General features: G+C 48.3%; 1 protein-coding gene across 1 annotated transcript in view; it reads right to left on the bottom strand.

Annotated features, from left to right (window-relative positions):
- LOC103775264 (tyrosine-protein kinase SgK223) overlaps positions 1–14,719 on the bottom strand; it is a 21,277-nt gene that overhangs the window by 2,134 nt on the left and 4,424 nt on the right. Inside the window, 2 exon segments of the mRNA XM_008942712.1 lie at positions 2,757–3,496; positions 6,834–6,991. Of these exon segments, the coding sequence (XP_008940960.1) occupies positions 2,757–3,496; positions 6,834–6,991 (898 nt within the window).

Raw genomic sequence — 14,719 nt, 5'->3', positions numbered from 1 at the left:
TGAAACAAAGGGGTAAAGAGAGGTCGCCCGCACGCTGGGGGGGGGGGGGAAAAAGCATTTTGTAATCTGTTTTCTCTTAAACTCACATGACTTTCATCTTCATTTTGTCCTGTATTTCAACTTTATGACTGCACTAAAGGCTGGGCGAACTCAAACACAGGTTCATTATGAGTATCCATTAGCTTATGGGGCCTTCTGGGATCTCTATTATACGCTTTTTTTCCCCCTCTTTTATTTAGCAATGTACTTCTATCTCACCCACAGGAATCAGCAACAGGCTGAAACTCAGCATAAAAGGTTTCAAACCCTGGAGCATGCCACTGCCAGTCGCAGCATGCATGCAAAATCAGACAAGAAATCAATTTTGCCCCCAAGTTAAAATCAGTGCAAGAATAGAGAGGAGCTGGAGAAGTGGAGAAGCTTTTGTATGCTTCTAGCAAGGGTTTGAATCTGGGCATTTGCAGGTAATTCACTCGGATGAGACAATACTGTAGAGATGCGGCATTTCAAATCCCTATTGTCCTCTCTTTTCTAAAGACCAATACCCTGCCATGGCTACATGCTTATTTTGTGGAAAGAAAAGCTTTGGAGAGCTACGCAGAATGCAGATTAATGCAGCAGGATGTAGAAAGATGCAGACAGTCTCTAAAGCTGGAGAAGGCCTTCCAGCCCTCTGCTGAACAGGCCTGCTTGTTCCTCCCCACAGAAGACATGTAGGACTTGGGAAAAGGAGAGGAACTCGTTTGAGAAAAGAAAAGTCTCAGGAAGAACAACTGCAACCAAATGAAGACAGGAAAATCTTCCCCAGCCAGCCAGCCTTTGTGTGAGTTTGGCTGCACCAGAGGCATCCTCCGTGCAGCAAGCTCCAAGCAGGAGCAGAGGGCTGGCTTAGTCATTCACCTTCAAGTGGAAAAGAAGCCAAGGCATGGAGCATATCTTGGCTTAATTCCTCTAAAGCCACTGCATGTAACCCTGGCTCCATCTAACTGTTTTATGCATTGCCACATCTGCCTGTGCACAGCCCAAACTCTGGCTCCTACTCCTCAAGCAGGCTTCTTGGCTCAGCTCACATCCTCTGCCCATTTTGAGCTCTCCAAGTCTAATTTTAACTACAGGTCTGTGATCTCTTTCATGTCAGAAAATCTGTACCTGAAGCCAGGAGGGGCAGCTAGGAAGCAGCCAGCTGTCAAGTTTAACAAACGTTCTCTACTTCAGCTACCAAAAGGAAGGTGGCCCACGGGGACATGGCAAGTGTGCACGTGTGTAAACACACGCACAGCTTCGCGCTGGGGCAGAGTACGGCCCCGCTGGAGCAGTCCTGGCTTTGTTCAGGTGCTCCACAGCTCACCAAGGGCACAGAGTAAGCCCCCATCACACACAGGGACACAAGCACAGTCCGTGAAGAGTTTGAAACGTGCTGTTTCTGCCTTGGCAAGAATTCTCCCACTGCAGAGGCAGAGCTGAGCCTCTGAACCCCACCTACCGTAGCAGGCAAGAGCAGAGGTGTGTGCGTGCCACGGGGAACCGCAGACTGAAAAAGAGCACACCAGTTCACCACACAGTTCTCAGCTTTCAGGGGAAAAGTTGTCATAAATCTAGGTATAACACACAAGAGAAGCTGCAGCTCTGAGTGGTAGACTAGGGGTATTGGTACAAGATCTCATCGAACTCCATTCTGGTTATTTACAGCCCTCCTGCTGGGGAGACTGTATTTCCTTTAGAATGTGAATTGGCTTTAAAGCTATCACTTAACTAAAATATCCCCTTGGGGTTCATAATTGTGGAAACTATTCAGCAGGGATTTTTTTTTTTTTTTTTCTTGCTTAATGCATCTCTGACAGTGCTTTTTTTGGAATTACTTTAGGTTTTGAAAACAACCTGAAGCGTAAGCAACAATGAGATGTCCCTAGGGTTAAATGAGAATAGAAATTAAAGGCTCTTTATTCAGGTAGTAAAATGGGTCAAGAACACAAAATCCATGGGACACCCATGGAACAGGTTAGATAAGCTTACTTATCCAGATTTCAAAGAGCTGAACTCTTGCACCTTAAGTTTCCATTTCAAACACAGATTCCATGGAGTTACCACAAAATATGTCAGACTTGGCTTTACACAGCATGTCTGGGTCAGCCTTGCATTGTTTAACTGAGACTTTAATGCCTGCAGTTTCAAGATCTTATAAGCACTCACATGGTTTCTGGGTCAGACCTTCCACTTAAAAGCCAGGCAGAAGCCAAAATACTGTCTCTTGAACAGCCTTTCATCAGCTTGTGTCCTCAGGGGCAAATGCCTCCAAGTTTACAACATAGTATTTGCACAAAGATTTATTTATTTTATTTTATTTTTTTAGAGAAAAATTGGTTGCATTTCAGACCCTCCTTGTCTGCAGCAATAAGCATCTAACTGGCATTTGTTACAGCAAAGACTACTTCTCCAAAACAGCCTTTGCAAACAGTAGGGGGAAAGTGGCAAATCTGAAAGGGATTTTCCTTGCCAGGCTTCACCTGTGAGGAAGACAAGCAAAGAAAACAGGCCATTGTGTGTTGATGGTGCTTCTCAAAGGCACGCCACTAAGTCTGCTTCCCACTCTTTCATTCAAATTCATAAACCAGAGAAAAAGAAGCTCGCAGGTTCAGTCTCAGCCCAGCTACAGACTGCCACACAGCCTTGGGCCCTCCAGCTCTTAGCCTCATCTTCCCAACGGGGAGAAGGAGGCTGGGAGAAGGAACTGGATCCCTCCTGGGGCACAGGCTTACCTTCACAGCATAGGTGGTAGAAGGGTCCTTGGAGCAGGTGGCACAGTAATATATCGCATCCCCCGAATCGCAGCACGGCTTGTTGCATGCCAGCTTGAAGAGCGACCAGTTGTTCTCACTGAAGTGCAGCTCGTTCTTCTGCTCCCTCATGAAGCAGTCCTCACATTTGGCGACCAGGCGGCGCAAGGACTCGGCATAGAGGGCCCCTAGCTTGGCATACACCCCCTCTTTGCTGTCGATGTTGCTCAGGAGGTTGTGGAGCTGGAGGCTGGAGCCCGATGACACCTGGCTGGACACGCTGAGCTGCGAGGAGGAAAGGGACTGGAGGTTTCTGCTGGGGATGCAAGCCCCTGTGCTCTTACCAGTGGCTGAGCCCCAGTAGCCGTTTCCTTTGGAGCCTTTCTCCAGGGACTCAGTGGAGGAGAAGGTGCCAGGGCGGCCTCCCAGGCTGCCTGGATGGATGAAGGGAGGCTCCTCCCGGAGGCAGACGTTGCTCTCGGAGTGGCTGACATTAAGCCTGTGGCCAGCAGCATCGGCTGCTCTGCCTGAAGACACCTGTCCCCCAAAAAAGCCATCTGGGGAGGACACCGTTCTGCTCACTGTCTTCTTCTGGGGCAGAGGTGGTGGGCAGCTGGGAGCAGAGGAGGCATTATCTTCACCGGAGGCAGAAAGGAAATGGGCAGGGGGAAACACTTGGCTCTCAGACGGAGGGGGTGAGTGGTTCGGTTCAGACGAGTGCCCTATGAGACAGAGACACACAAGAAGATGCCATGAGTGGCCCTTGTGGGCTAGGAGCACAGGTCCCTCTCCATGTCCCTGCCACCTCCACAGGCTATCTGTCCCAGGGCCCTGGCTGGGGACAAAGCAGCAAGCCAGGTTACGTCTGAACCCTGTGCACAGTCCTCATCTATTCACGACTGCAAAAATTCACTGGAGGGGCTAGGGATTTATTCCAGTTTAATACAGCAGGTTTGCAAAGCAGGCTGCAACCAAGCACCTCGAGCAATGCTGTCACCCTGCTTCCCTGAGACCACTCCCCTGTGAACTGCACAAACAGTAGTAAAAAGCTAGTAGAGGGCAAATGTTCAAGCTGTGATGTCACTCACAGGGAGGTAAGAACGAAGCACACGGGATATGAGGACAACCTCTTGAAACTGCCTGTTTCACTTGGGAGCTGCCACCCAGTGCTTCAGCAGCAGAGCATGATAAGGAGGGCATGACTCAGGCTCTTCAGCTGTACCAGAGCAGTCCATGAAGTACATTAAACCTGCCTTACACTGGGTAAGGGTCACAGGACAAGGCCTGGGATTTTGGCAATTTCCATCTTGCTGAAAAAAATCTGGTCTCTGCAGTGCTGCCTGTCCCCACTACATAACCTAAACCCCAAGCCATCTGCACATAGATTGGCTTGGGATGGCTGGCAAGTTTCAGGCAGCTGTAGCAGCTGTTTTCCTACCATGGCCAGACCAGACACAGGTAATACAGTTGCATGTCATGGAAGAAGGGGGGAAAAAAAAATTATTTGACTTTGAAATAAAGAGAATAATTTCAGATCATAGAGACAGAACAGATGAGGAAAGGAGAGGTCCACATGGGTAAGTAAAAGAGGAGACAATTATTTCAGAGAATTTTCTACACCACTTGAATGAGAGGCAGGACTCTTGATAAAAACTTGAGTTCTGCTAACAACTTGCATGCAACTGTAGATCTTGAAAAGTGCATGGTGGTGTTTTGCCCCAAGCAAGCTCAGCAGATAACAGGATCTATAGCTTTCTTTGAACCCAGGTTCCAAAGCTGGAGAGTGCTAGCAAGCCATCTTTCCTTCTCAGAAGGCTGCTGGTGAGGGTTCATCTGCCAGCAGGCACTTCCTCCTGGTGGCTTTCTGCTTGTTCCACAGGAACGCCCTGGGGCAGCTTCGTGTCAGCCAGCAGCAGGAGCTTATAGTGCTTATATTTGTCACAACCCTAGTGACTCACCAGCTCTCACTCACCTCCTCCAAGTGCAGGGGCTCAAGCCCCGAGCTCCCAGCCTGTCCTGGCATGTCATGTGCCAGCTCAGAGCCATACCATCTGTGCCAGAACAGCAGCCCCTGGTAGCTGCTCTACCTCCTGAGACTGCATGATGTGAGGGCAGGTCCCCTAGTTCCTAGCTACCACAGTGGATGCTGACACAATCTGTTCCAGTCCTGACCCACCAAAGTTTGGTAGCATGACATCAATTTTCATTTCTTCCCTTCATGGCCAAGGCTGTCTGTGTGCTCCTGCTGCAATACACCCCATCCCAAACACAAGCATTGAGAGACATCCCAGGAATGAGCAGCACTGATTTCACTTTCTGCAGAAGATGAGCTTCGCACCTTCTGCAGAAGATGAGCTTTCCAAGCAAAGTAGTTTCAGCACCCAGTTACTGACAACATGCTGAAAAACAGTCCTGTAGGAAATGCTGTGAATCAGCACAGGTCTCTCTTGCCCCCATTCCTGGATGCCGAGCTATCTCCTTGTTGGGCCCTTGCCCCAGGTGTCCACCTCTGTTGTACACCCAGCCACTGAGCAATTGACTGTTCTCCAGTTTCACCTGCTTTGCAGCTGCACAGTTTGCTGAGGAGCCCATGGTTTGACAGAGCCGTGCCCCAGGCTTTCGTGGCAACCCACCCATCTGCATCACACCCAGCCAGGTCCACGGGAGAGCATCCCCCTCCATTAAAACCCTGTCAAAAGCCATAGGCAGGGAACGTTCAGCATGGTGTTGCTTACTGTTTCCAGTCCAAGGGGCTCTGACAGAGGACACAGCAAAGATAAATTCTCCAGCATGCAGCCAAGAGCGACTCAGAGGCATCTCTGCCAGGACACGCAGCTGAATCCCCATTTTGAGGCAAGATTTACTGGACAGTCTTATGAAACAAGTGTCAGCACTGGAAGCTTTGGCAACCAGTCCACACACCTAGACCACAAATGCCAAACTGCTCTTACCATGTCTTTTATTTTATTTTTATGTGCTTCTGGGCTCTGAACCAAGCACAAGGTAACAAATTAAACCCTTTCACAACTTTCCTAACAGTGCTCTGCACTTTCAGCATGGAGTCCTTCTGCATGTCAAGGGCTTAAAAGCTCCCCCCCCCTTCATATTTTAACATCTGACAGCATAGCCAGTTAATCTGAGCTCACCTCACTCAGTGATTGACTGCATAGTTTCTTGCTTGCATCAGCAAGAAAAATTGCATTCTTCTAAAAACTCATCCTCCCCAAGATGAGTCGAAACGGTTGCTTCTGTTAGTGGAGGCAGAGAAATCCTCTTGGCCCACATCCTTTTTGATAGCAATTTGCTTCTGTGCCCAGCAAGTAAAGATCCAACATGTATGAGGTTTTCTTCCCCCTGTACAATTTCCTGGCATGGTCTCACTCTCAGACTCCAAGTTAGTGGAGGAAAAATGGAGTTTCCAGAGCTCTGGCTCTTAATTTTATTGCTGCACATTGTTGCTCTTGGAAAGACAGAACTTCCACTACACGAAGGTTACTTTTGCAAAGGAAATACTTTCTGAGCTGTTGAACATGTTAGTGCATGTCTAAGTTACACACTGATGAAAAAAGTGACTTCATAGTAAGTATTTTTTAATCTCAGTTAAACGAGTGCAGGCAGATTTTTTTCCCCTCCAAGAAGTAACTGGGAACACAATGAGAGGGAGAGATTACCTCTAGCACAAGACTCCTTCTGGTACTCCTCAAACCTGCAGAGGACTTTCTACCTGTGACCTTGTGCAATGTATGAAGCACAGACAGGATAAGGACAACTGCTTTGGGATGGAGGTTTTATCCAGTCCAGAGGAGAGCTGCAGGACAGCACTTGCCAGATGTAAGAGGAAAAAGCCCATGATGTTGGCCTGACTCTGCCACATTCACCTCAAGTGCATCAACAGGCAGAAGGGTAGAAGTGGAAAGATGAAGGGTTGCTCGGAGAACTAGGGGATTGGACCCTAATGACCCCTGCTCTGAAGAAGCTGCCCCAGCAGTGGGCCTTGGAATAGAGATATCACCTTCCTCAGGTCCACTGCTAGCTCTCCCACCCCCAGCAGTCACTTACTGTCATCGCTGCCAGTCTGTGTGTCTGACTCGAGGCTGTCAGTGGAGCCAGCCGTGAAGCTGACGTGGACGCTCTTGAAAGGTGGGCTGAGGCTCTCGGCAGAGCTGTTGCTGACCCTCTCCAACTCAGAGTTATTTGGGTTCATTTTCAGAGTGTGCCTAGAGAGAGTGAAAGAGAAGGGTCAGGAGGCAGATTGCAGAAGATACCCTGCGTGCACTTCTGAGTGGAGACTCAAGTGGAGAGCAGCCTTAGCTTGGTCCCTGCCCATCCCTACAGATACTCTGCAGCCTTTTACCATGCCACAGCACCTCATTCCACTCTTCTTCTTTCTCTGGCACCTGGGGATCGTAACTCACCGACACTGAGCAGGTTATAGACTTGCAGCCCCCACATCAAACCAGCTGTGCTTGAGCAGAGAGAACCATAAAGCCAACAGCATCTAGCCCTCCCTGGTCTGGCACATGTGGGGTCCTGAAACACATCCCATCTTGGCCACTGTCACTAGGAAGTGAGGACCCACCAGTGTTTGCCTTTAGTAAAGTTCTCAAGGGAAGGGAGTGGCAACACTCCTCCCGTTTTACAGAAGGGCAGGTTGAGGCTGGATGTCAGAGCCCAGTTGCTTTGTGATGGAGGCACAGGTGGAAGAAGAGCCCATCCCTAGCAGCTGTTGTCTCCTCGGTGCCCCACTGTAAAAACTGACACCTTCCAAAAGAAGCACCACCTGTGCAGAAGAGAAATGTCTGCCAAACTCAGGACCTACCATGCAGCTTTTAATGTAAGCCTGTAGATTTCCATGCAGATTCCAGCTAAATAAATAAACAAACTAGGTTTGTTTATAATAACCTGCCAGCTCACAGTTTAAGTGATCAGTTGTAGGCAAGCAAGACTTCTGCTAAGATAAAGATTTTCCCCCGCATTTTATTTTTTTCCTCCTTAGAAAATAACAGAAACTGTTGAAATCAGGCAATACATGAGAGCACAAACCCTCCTAGCTTTGGTACAGTTCAGACTCTGTTAGCCAGCATACGGAGGTTGTCGGTCCACATTTTTTAAGTAAAACCGCCAACCTGCTGATAAAATTCAACATGTTGTTGACTGAGAACGTAAAAAGGTTAGTGGCAGACTTGTGAAAAAGAAAAAGGGCTTCCACCAGCTATCTTGCTGGAAGGTATCCGGCGTTTCCTAATCAGACGGCTGAATGGCTGCTGAGAAAGACAAACAAAAGACGTGCACGACCATTTTCTTGTGGCACCCTGTTCACACGCCCAGGATCCCTTCTCTTCCAACACCCCCAAGCACAGCAGATGCCATGAGCAATTTTTATTTGAAGATTGAGAAAGGTTTTGTTCCCCATCCAGACAAAGCACTTACTCTCATGTCCACAGCACCACATGGAGAGCAGAGTGTATCAGAAGCCCGGAAGAAACTTCTGCCAGACTTCCTCATTTGCCTGAGCAGCCTCGGTCTAAAAATACTCAGGGGCTGATGAAAATAAGGCTCTAAAAACCACCTCAGGTATAACTCATCAGAAACACTGGTCTTGGACCAGGGATGAATTTACCATGGCAAGCCTCTTGGGGATGTTTCACAAAACTTCACAATGTATCACACAAGCCACAGTTAAGAGAGAGAGAGAGACAGAGAGAGAGAGAGGGAGAGAGAGAGAGAGAGAGAGAGAGAGAGAGAGGAGGAGAGAGAGAGAGAGAGAGAGAGAGAGAAAGAGAAAGAGAAAGACTGTCCCATAGGGGGTTTTAGCTCTGCTACAATTAATAGTGTTGTAAGCAACCAAGTGGATTTAAATCCTTCTTTATTTTTTCTTTATATATCTATAACTTTATCTTACATCTTTCTCAGACATTTAGTAACTTAGTGGGAAAAAAGCGCCTGGGTGCACAAGGCAAGAATCAAGGAAGCATCTGAATCCCTAAGAAAAGATTTATGCAAGAGAGCTCGTCTCAATTTGCACACAAGAGGCTTTCTAACACATTCCTCCCTCCCCGCCTCCCCCGAGAAAAGCTGGTGCATTTGTTTCCTTCCCATCACTTAAACGCAAATCCGCAGAGCTGCCTTACCATTCCCGCACTCAGAGAGACAGGGGACTTTGCTCGGTGGGGTCCAAGGTCCACCGTGCAGCCACACCTATTCCTCCAGGCAGCCCGGGGCGCAAGGCGGCGTCTGCCAGACCCGTGCTGGCTGCCGCCTTCGCCGAGCTCAGATGTACAGAGAGCCCCGTTTCCTCTGCATCGCCGTGACTTCTGGAAAATGCAGTTCCTGAATGGGCCCACCGAAATAGAAATTGTTTGCCGCTTAAACGACATCCTGCTCTTGTTTCAGATGTTAGAGCCGGGCCAGCCTGGAAACATCCCCGCTTTACATCCCCCTCTCCGCTTTACATCTCCCTCTCTTCCTACGAGCTGCTTGAAGCCCTGGCTGCAGCCTGCACAGACTCAAAATATCACCCACTATACCAAGGAATTACTGAAAACACTTGCTAGGGTCAAACTCTCTCATTTCAGTAAAATTCCACCACAAGTGCTGAACAGCTCATCACTGAAACAGCCTGTGGGATCCTCATTTACAGCTAACTCCAACTTCCCCTGCTTGGCTAATGTTTCTTCCACAATGCCTGACTGCAAGGGCACAGTTGACTATTCTCCATCTCACCCTTTTCACCAAAGGATATTGGAAAGAGTTTCAACCCATCTTAAACCTGCAGACATCACTGAGACTGCACCCCCATCGGCTTGCATGCCTCCATCTGTGGGCTCCACTCTCCTTCAGAAAGATGTAGAAGTGGTTAATTTATTTACCTCAGTTGCAAAAGTCCACATGCAGCACCTCAAATGTAACTGGCAACTTCCAGAGAAGCACCAGACTTTCCTTTGTGTGCCACTGCATAAAGAATGGGTCACAAGAGTCAGTCCTCCCAATCTAAGAACCTAAAAAGACAGCATTTTCAGCTCTCCAGATTATTCTGGTGGCTTTAAATACACTTCAATTACTCAACATCCTCCACGCAGCACGCTAGCATATTCAGGCAACCCTTCCTGTTCTCTATGCCCCAGTTTTCCCATCCTAAACAATTCCATCCAGCTGGCTTTGCTCAGGATTCCCACAGTCCTGCCTAAAACAAATCAAGCTTGAAAACAGTGGTCTTGTCAAAACAAACAAACAAACAAACAAACAAACAAACAAAAACACCACAACAAACCAACAGTTTGGAGTTCTATAACATTGTAAAGAGACCTGGATCATTTGCCATGCCCTAGGTTGCACCTCCAGCCAGGGCATGCTTCATCTTTCCCATGATTCATATGCAAGCAGTAGCCACGTGTTTAATTTCACTTTTCTTAACAGACCAGGGGTCCACCCGATGCTGCTGCTGGCCCCTGGCATCACCGATTGTGTGCATTGTGCTTCTGAGAGAGAGGGAAGACAAGCACCAAAGCATAGCTCCCCTAACCACAGAAGACACATGTACCTTCAGATATTGCCCCAGGGACAATATCAGACTCCAAATGTGCCTTTGGCTTGAATTTCCTGCCTGAGATTTGACACGCAGATCTGGTTACCTTCCAAAAGTGCAAGGGGCAGGGAGGTTTTGAGAGGGGGAGAAGGCCACTCAGACGCAAAAGCTGCGAGGCTCTCACTTGCTCCTTTCCAGCAGCCACCCCACGGGCAGCCTGTTGGCAGTGGTGGAGGATGCTGAAAGGCATTTCTCCCCCAGGCAGAGAACCGATTACAAAGAGCACCCTCCCTGCAGCCCCATCACGAGGTTTCCCAGCCTTGCTGCACCGGCAGGAGAGGGTCGCTCCTCCTCAGCACAGATGACAGAACTTGAACAGATAACAGAGATGCTGAATGTGAAAAATCATGCAAGAGGGGAAGGAAGCAGAGGAGAGCAGCAAACACAAATCACCACAGACCAAACCGAGCTCCAGGAAATGTGATAATGTCAACAGGACACCCACCCCCAAAATAAAATACTGGAACAAATGCACAGGAGAGAGAAAAGCCAGTCTGTGTTACAGCATCAAACAAAACACATGGCTGGGCATAATTATGACACAAGAGGGAGTGCACCGTTGTACCATATGCTTTTCTATAATGAAGCATGGATAATTATATATTCCTCCTCCCTCCACTGCCATTTCTTCCCCTGGATGCACAGAGCAGTTAAAAACCAGCATGCAGCAGCTTACAACATTGGACTCTTCGAGTTGTACTTATCCTAGCAAATGTGGAGAAACCAAATCTGAGGTGAGGGAGAGGATTTTGAAACAGCCCTAGCTCTGTCCAGAGGACTACACTGCTCCTTCCTGTTCCAAAAGGTTTTACGTAGTGCAGATGAAATGGAAACAAGAATTTGGAGTCTGGAGATGCAAGGGGAAATTTGGATGGGGTGCAGAAGTAAGATAGTAGATGGGTCAAAAATTAAATCACTGCATGTTGTGGAGAGGACAAAAAAAAAAAATAAATCTCATTCCAATTTCCAACTCTGCCTTTTTAAGCCATAAGATAGGAAACACAGGAAAGTGAATGACTTCAATTTTAAAAGAAATAAACTCTCCTATAAGACTGGCTGATAAACCACGACCTTTTAGAAATGATTCACTGGCAGAAGCAGCATGAGAAATTCCTGATTAGTTTCAGACAAAAAAACAGGGGGAAGCCAAAAGGTATATAAAGGTATATTCCTTGTCTCTGCTGGAGCATGAATTCTCCTTCCTGCTTGAGCCACATCCTCCCTTCTTTGCTTCATTTACTTATTACGTATTAAAATAGACTCCATCCAGAGTTTCTTAGTAATTTATTTATTACTTTAATAATAATAATAGATCTGTCTTGTCCAAGACCAAACAGCAAATCTCTGTTGTCATCCACAGCCATAGAGAAGAGGGTCAATATCTGAGCGACATGCGACTTGCAGTTGCACTTGTAATTGCCACAGCAGCTCCATGTAGCCACTCTGCTTGTGCCACTGGGGTACCCCCTGACACTGAGCCCCAAAGAGAACCAGGTACCTCAGAATGGCAAGAAAAGGGGACTATTCTGTCTCGGGTGCAGCGCTGCTCCATCACGGACCAATTCCTGGTAAGCAACACGCAGCACAGTCCCACCAGTCAGCACCACCTCCCCAGCAAGGAGCATATTTGGCGCTTTTCCTGCTGTTCCGGCTCCCAACGCCGCTGGTGTTGTTTGTGAGGCTCAGGTTTTCTGTCCCCTCTGGCAACAAGTGGTGGCAGCAGCAGGGTACCACACCATCTGGGCACACCTCGCCAGGGAGGGTGTGGGATGTGCCATGCTACACCTTTGTTACCCACAACCAGCGCCTTCAGCACATTTCAGAAGCTGTCTACAGCGCTGCCTTTTGAAGGTGGCATTAATTATGATGAAAACAGATCAAAATCCAACAAGCTCAAGATGCAAAACAGCATCACCGTTTCCTGTCTTTAAGAGGCACATGAAATAAATGAAGCGCCAGCATTTTGTAGGCTAGAAGGACATGTGAGGATCATTTACCCTGACCCTCTGCAGAAGAGAGACATAAATTTCAGCAAAGATTCATTCCTTGTGCCAAGAAACCAAAGGCTGTGCTAGAGCACGTCACACTGAACAAGCTTTAAATCATCATTGCACATACAAGTCCTGGGGATCCTAGCTCCCTTGGTGAGCCCTTTCCTTAGCCAACTACCTTCCCAGCTTTTGGAAGAAGACCAGCCACCATCTTCCCTTTCCGATCTCATTCCTTTAGTAATTAAACTCATTTTCCATTCTGTTTCAGACCAAGCAAACCATAAATATCTGCAATCATTCAAACAAGCAGGAAAAAAAGGACTACACATGAAGAAACAGTCCCAAGAGGTCCAGAGTAGATTCACACAGGACAAAACAGGTACAAATTAATTATTTTCCTTTTCTGAGCCAACTTTTACAAACAAAGCAAAAAATCAGTCCTTCCACCAACCTAAGAGACAGCTTACTGAAAAACCAGTTTCCTCAGTGCCTGGCAGGAATTTACCCTGTATAAACTTTTTCCCCTTTTAATTGTTAGAGTCAAGATGAACAAAACAAAAGCTACAGACTCACGTTTTCTTTCTCTGCTTTGAAATTAGTTTGAACACACATGGAAGTTTTCTTTAAAGTAAGCAGCTAAGTTTAATTAGGAAAGCCAAATGGGCAAACTTCATTTTCCAACATGAAATCAAACACCTCGCCACAGCTTGAGGTCTAGAAGGAAAAAGGATAGTCACGCACCTTTCCTGCAGCTGAAATTAACCCTGATTTGCTAAGCCCCAAAGCCCCTAGACTATGCCACAACCAGCTCTACACTGTCTTCGTCTCGACCCACCCAAGGAGCTCTTGCAGCTGTGCCACCAGAGAACATACCAGGCTGAGGCACTCTGCCCCTGTGAGGGACTACTTAACCTAACAGCAGTATTGGTGGTTCTTCCCCTACAGATGAGCACGTGCACACAAGCTGCCCAGGCCTAGGAGAGCATGGATGTGTCTCAGAGTCACCTTTGTGTGCAAGACCTCCTCCCTTCTTCAGGCATTTGGCTGCAGCCCAGGAGGACCAGAGGAGATGTTCCTCCCGCACCAGGTCAGTCATGTCATGACCTGACACTGCAAGCAGCGACTACCCAGGGTAAGACAACCCAGCTCTGGTGATTTTAACCAGTTGTGCACGTAGCCATCCCTCCCACTGCCACGCGCAGGTAACAACACCCTGGTTCCTGCACCGACACGCTCAGAGAAGCCGCGCTTGAGACAAAAACAAGAGCACCCTCCAAGCAAACAAACAAAGCAGGCGGCTGGTTTTGCGTGGCTTGCGAAACCTGCCCTCTGAGCAGACTGCTCCCCAGGCTGGCTGTGGCTGCGCGGGGCCTCGGGAGCCTCAGGCAGGGCTGTGCTCTCTGAGAAAGGCACCCCAAGGCTCAGCTGCAGGCACCGAGGCGTTTAGGAGGCAACTACACGTAGCACAACACACAGCCTACAGCCACGGGGAGTACCAGCAATGCCAGCACCTATCTCAGCCACCTGGCAGGATTTAGGGGTCTGCCAGAGATCCTGGTGACGGATGCCACTTGTTCCCTGGCCTCAGTTTCCCTGCCTGCTTTCACACAGGCTTTCTAGCACACAGATGCTTTCGGGATGACTCAGAAGTGACTATTGCAGTTGGCACAGCCTGATCCCAACTGGGAGCAGGAAACAGACCCTCCAAGGAGCAGAAAATATTCCACGCCCCTCAGGAGAGGTTGTCATAACCCCAGGTGGAGAGCAACAGCAGGGCATGCCCCTGGACTGGAGAACACCTGGTCCAAATCACTCAGCCAAAGAGACAACATGAGACATCAAGAAGCCCGCTGCCTCCACTCCCAGCCCCTCATGAAGGCAGAAAGGAGGCTCCAAGCACTGCCAGGGAAGCACTCTTACCCCCAGTACAGATAAAGGTCTCTGCATGGCTGCTTCTTCATGAGCAGAGGGAGGTCCTATCACTGCAAGTGGAAGATGCTGCTAGGATATATATTGCTTGAATTTGAATGTCACCACCCTTCTGGCCTGCCCAGTGACTTCTGCTCTGCAGGGAAAGGAATCATGTTCTAGAGGACTTTCAGGTGGCAACTTGGCATTTCCTACATGATGGCTACTTGCAGCATCCTATAATCTCTGGTGGGCCTCAGCTACATCTCATGTGGCAAACACAACCCTAAGCCACAGGCTGATAGGAGACACCAAGTGGCAGCAGCCAAGAAAGAAAATTCACAGGGTCAAAGCTAAAGCACATCTTAGTGTTCTTTTTGATTTTTGAGGCAATAAAGCTCATCTTTGTGCTTACTTGCTTGTGGACCTTTTCTTTCCTCTGATGCCAGCAGGCATGCAGC

Source organism: Merops nubicus, unplaced genomic scaffold, assembly GCF_000691845.1.
Source record: "Merops nubicus isolate BGI_N331 unplaced genomic scaffold, ASM69184v1 scaffold18626, whole genome shotgun sequence".
In the NCBI taxonomy this organism is placed as follows: Eukaryota; Metazoa; Chordata; class Aves; order Coraciiformes; family Meropidae; genus Merops; species Merops nubicus.
Note: the sequence above shows the minus strand (reverse complement) of the source record. Positions and strands in the feature narration are given on the sequence as shown.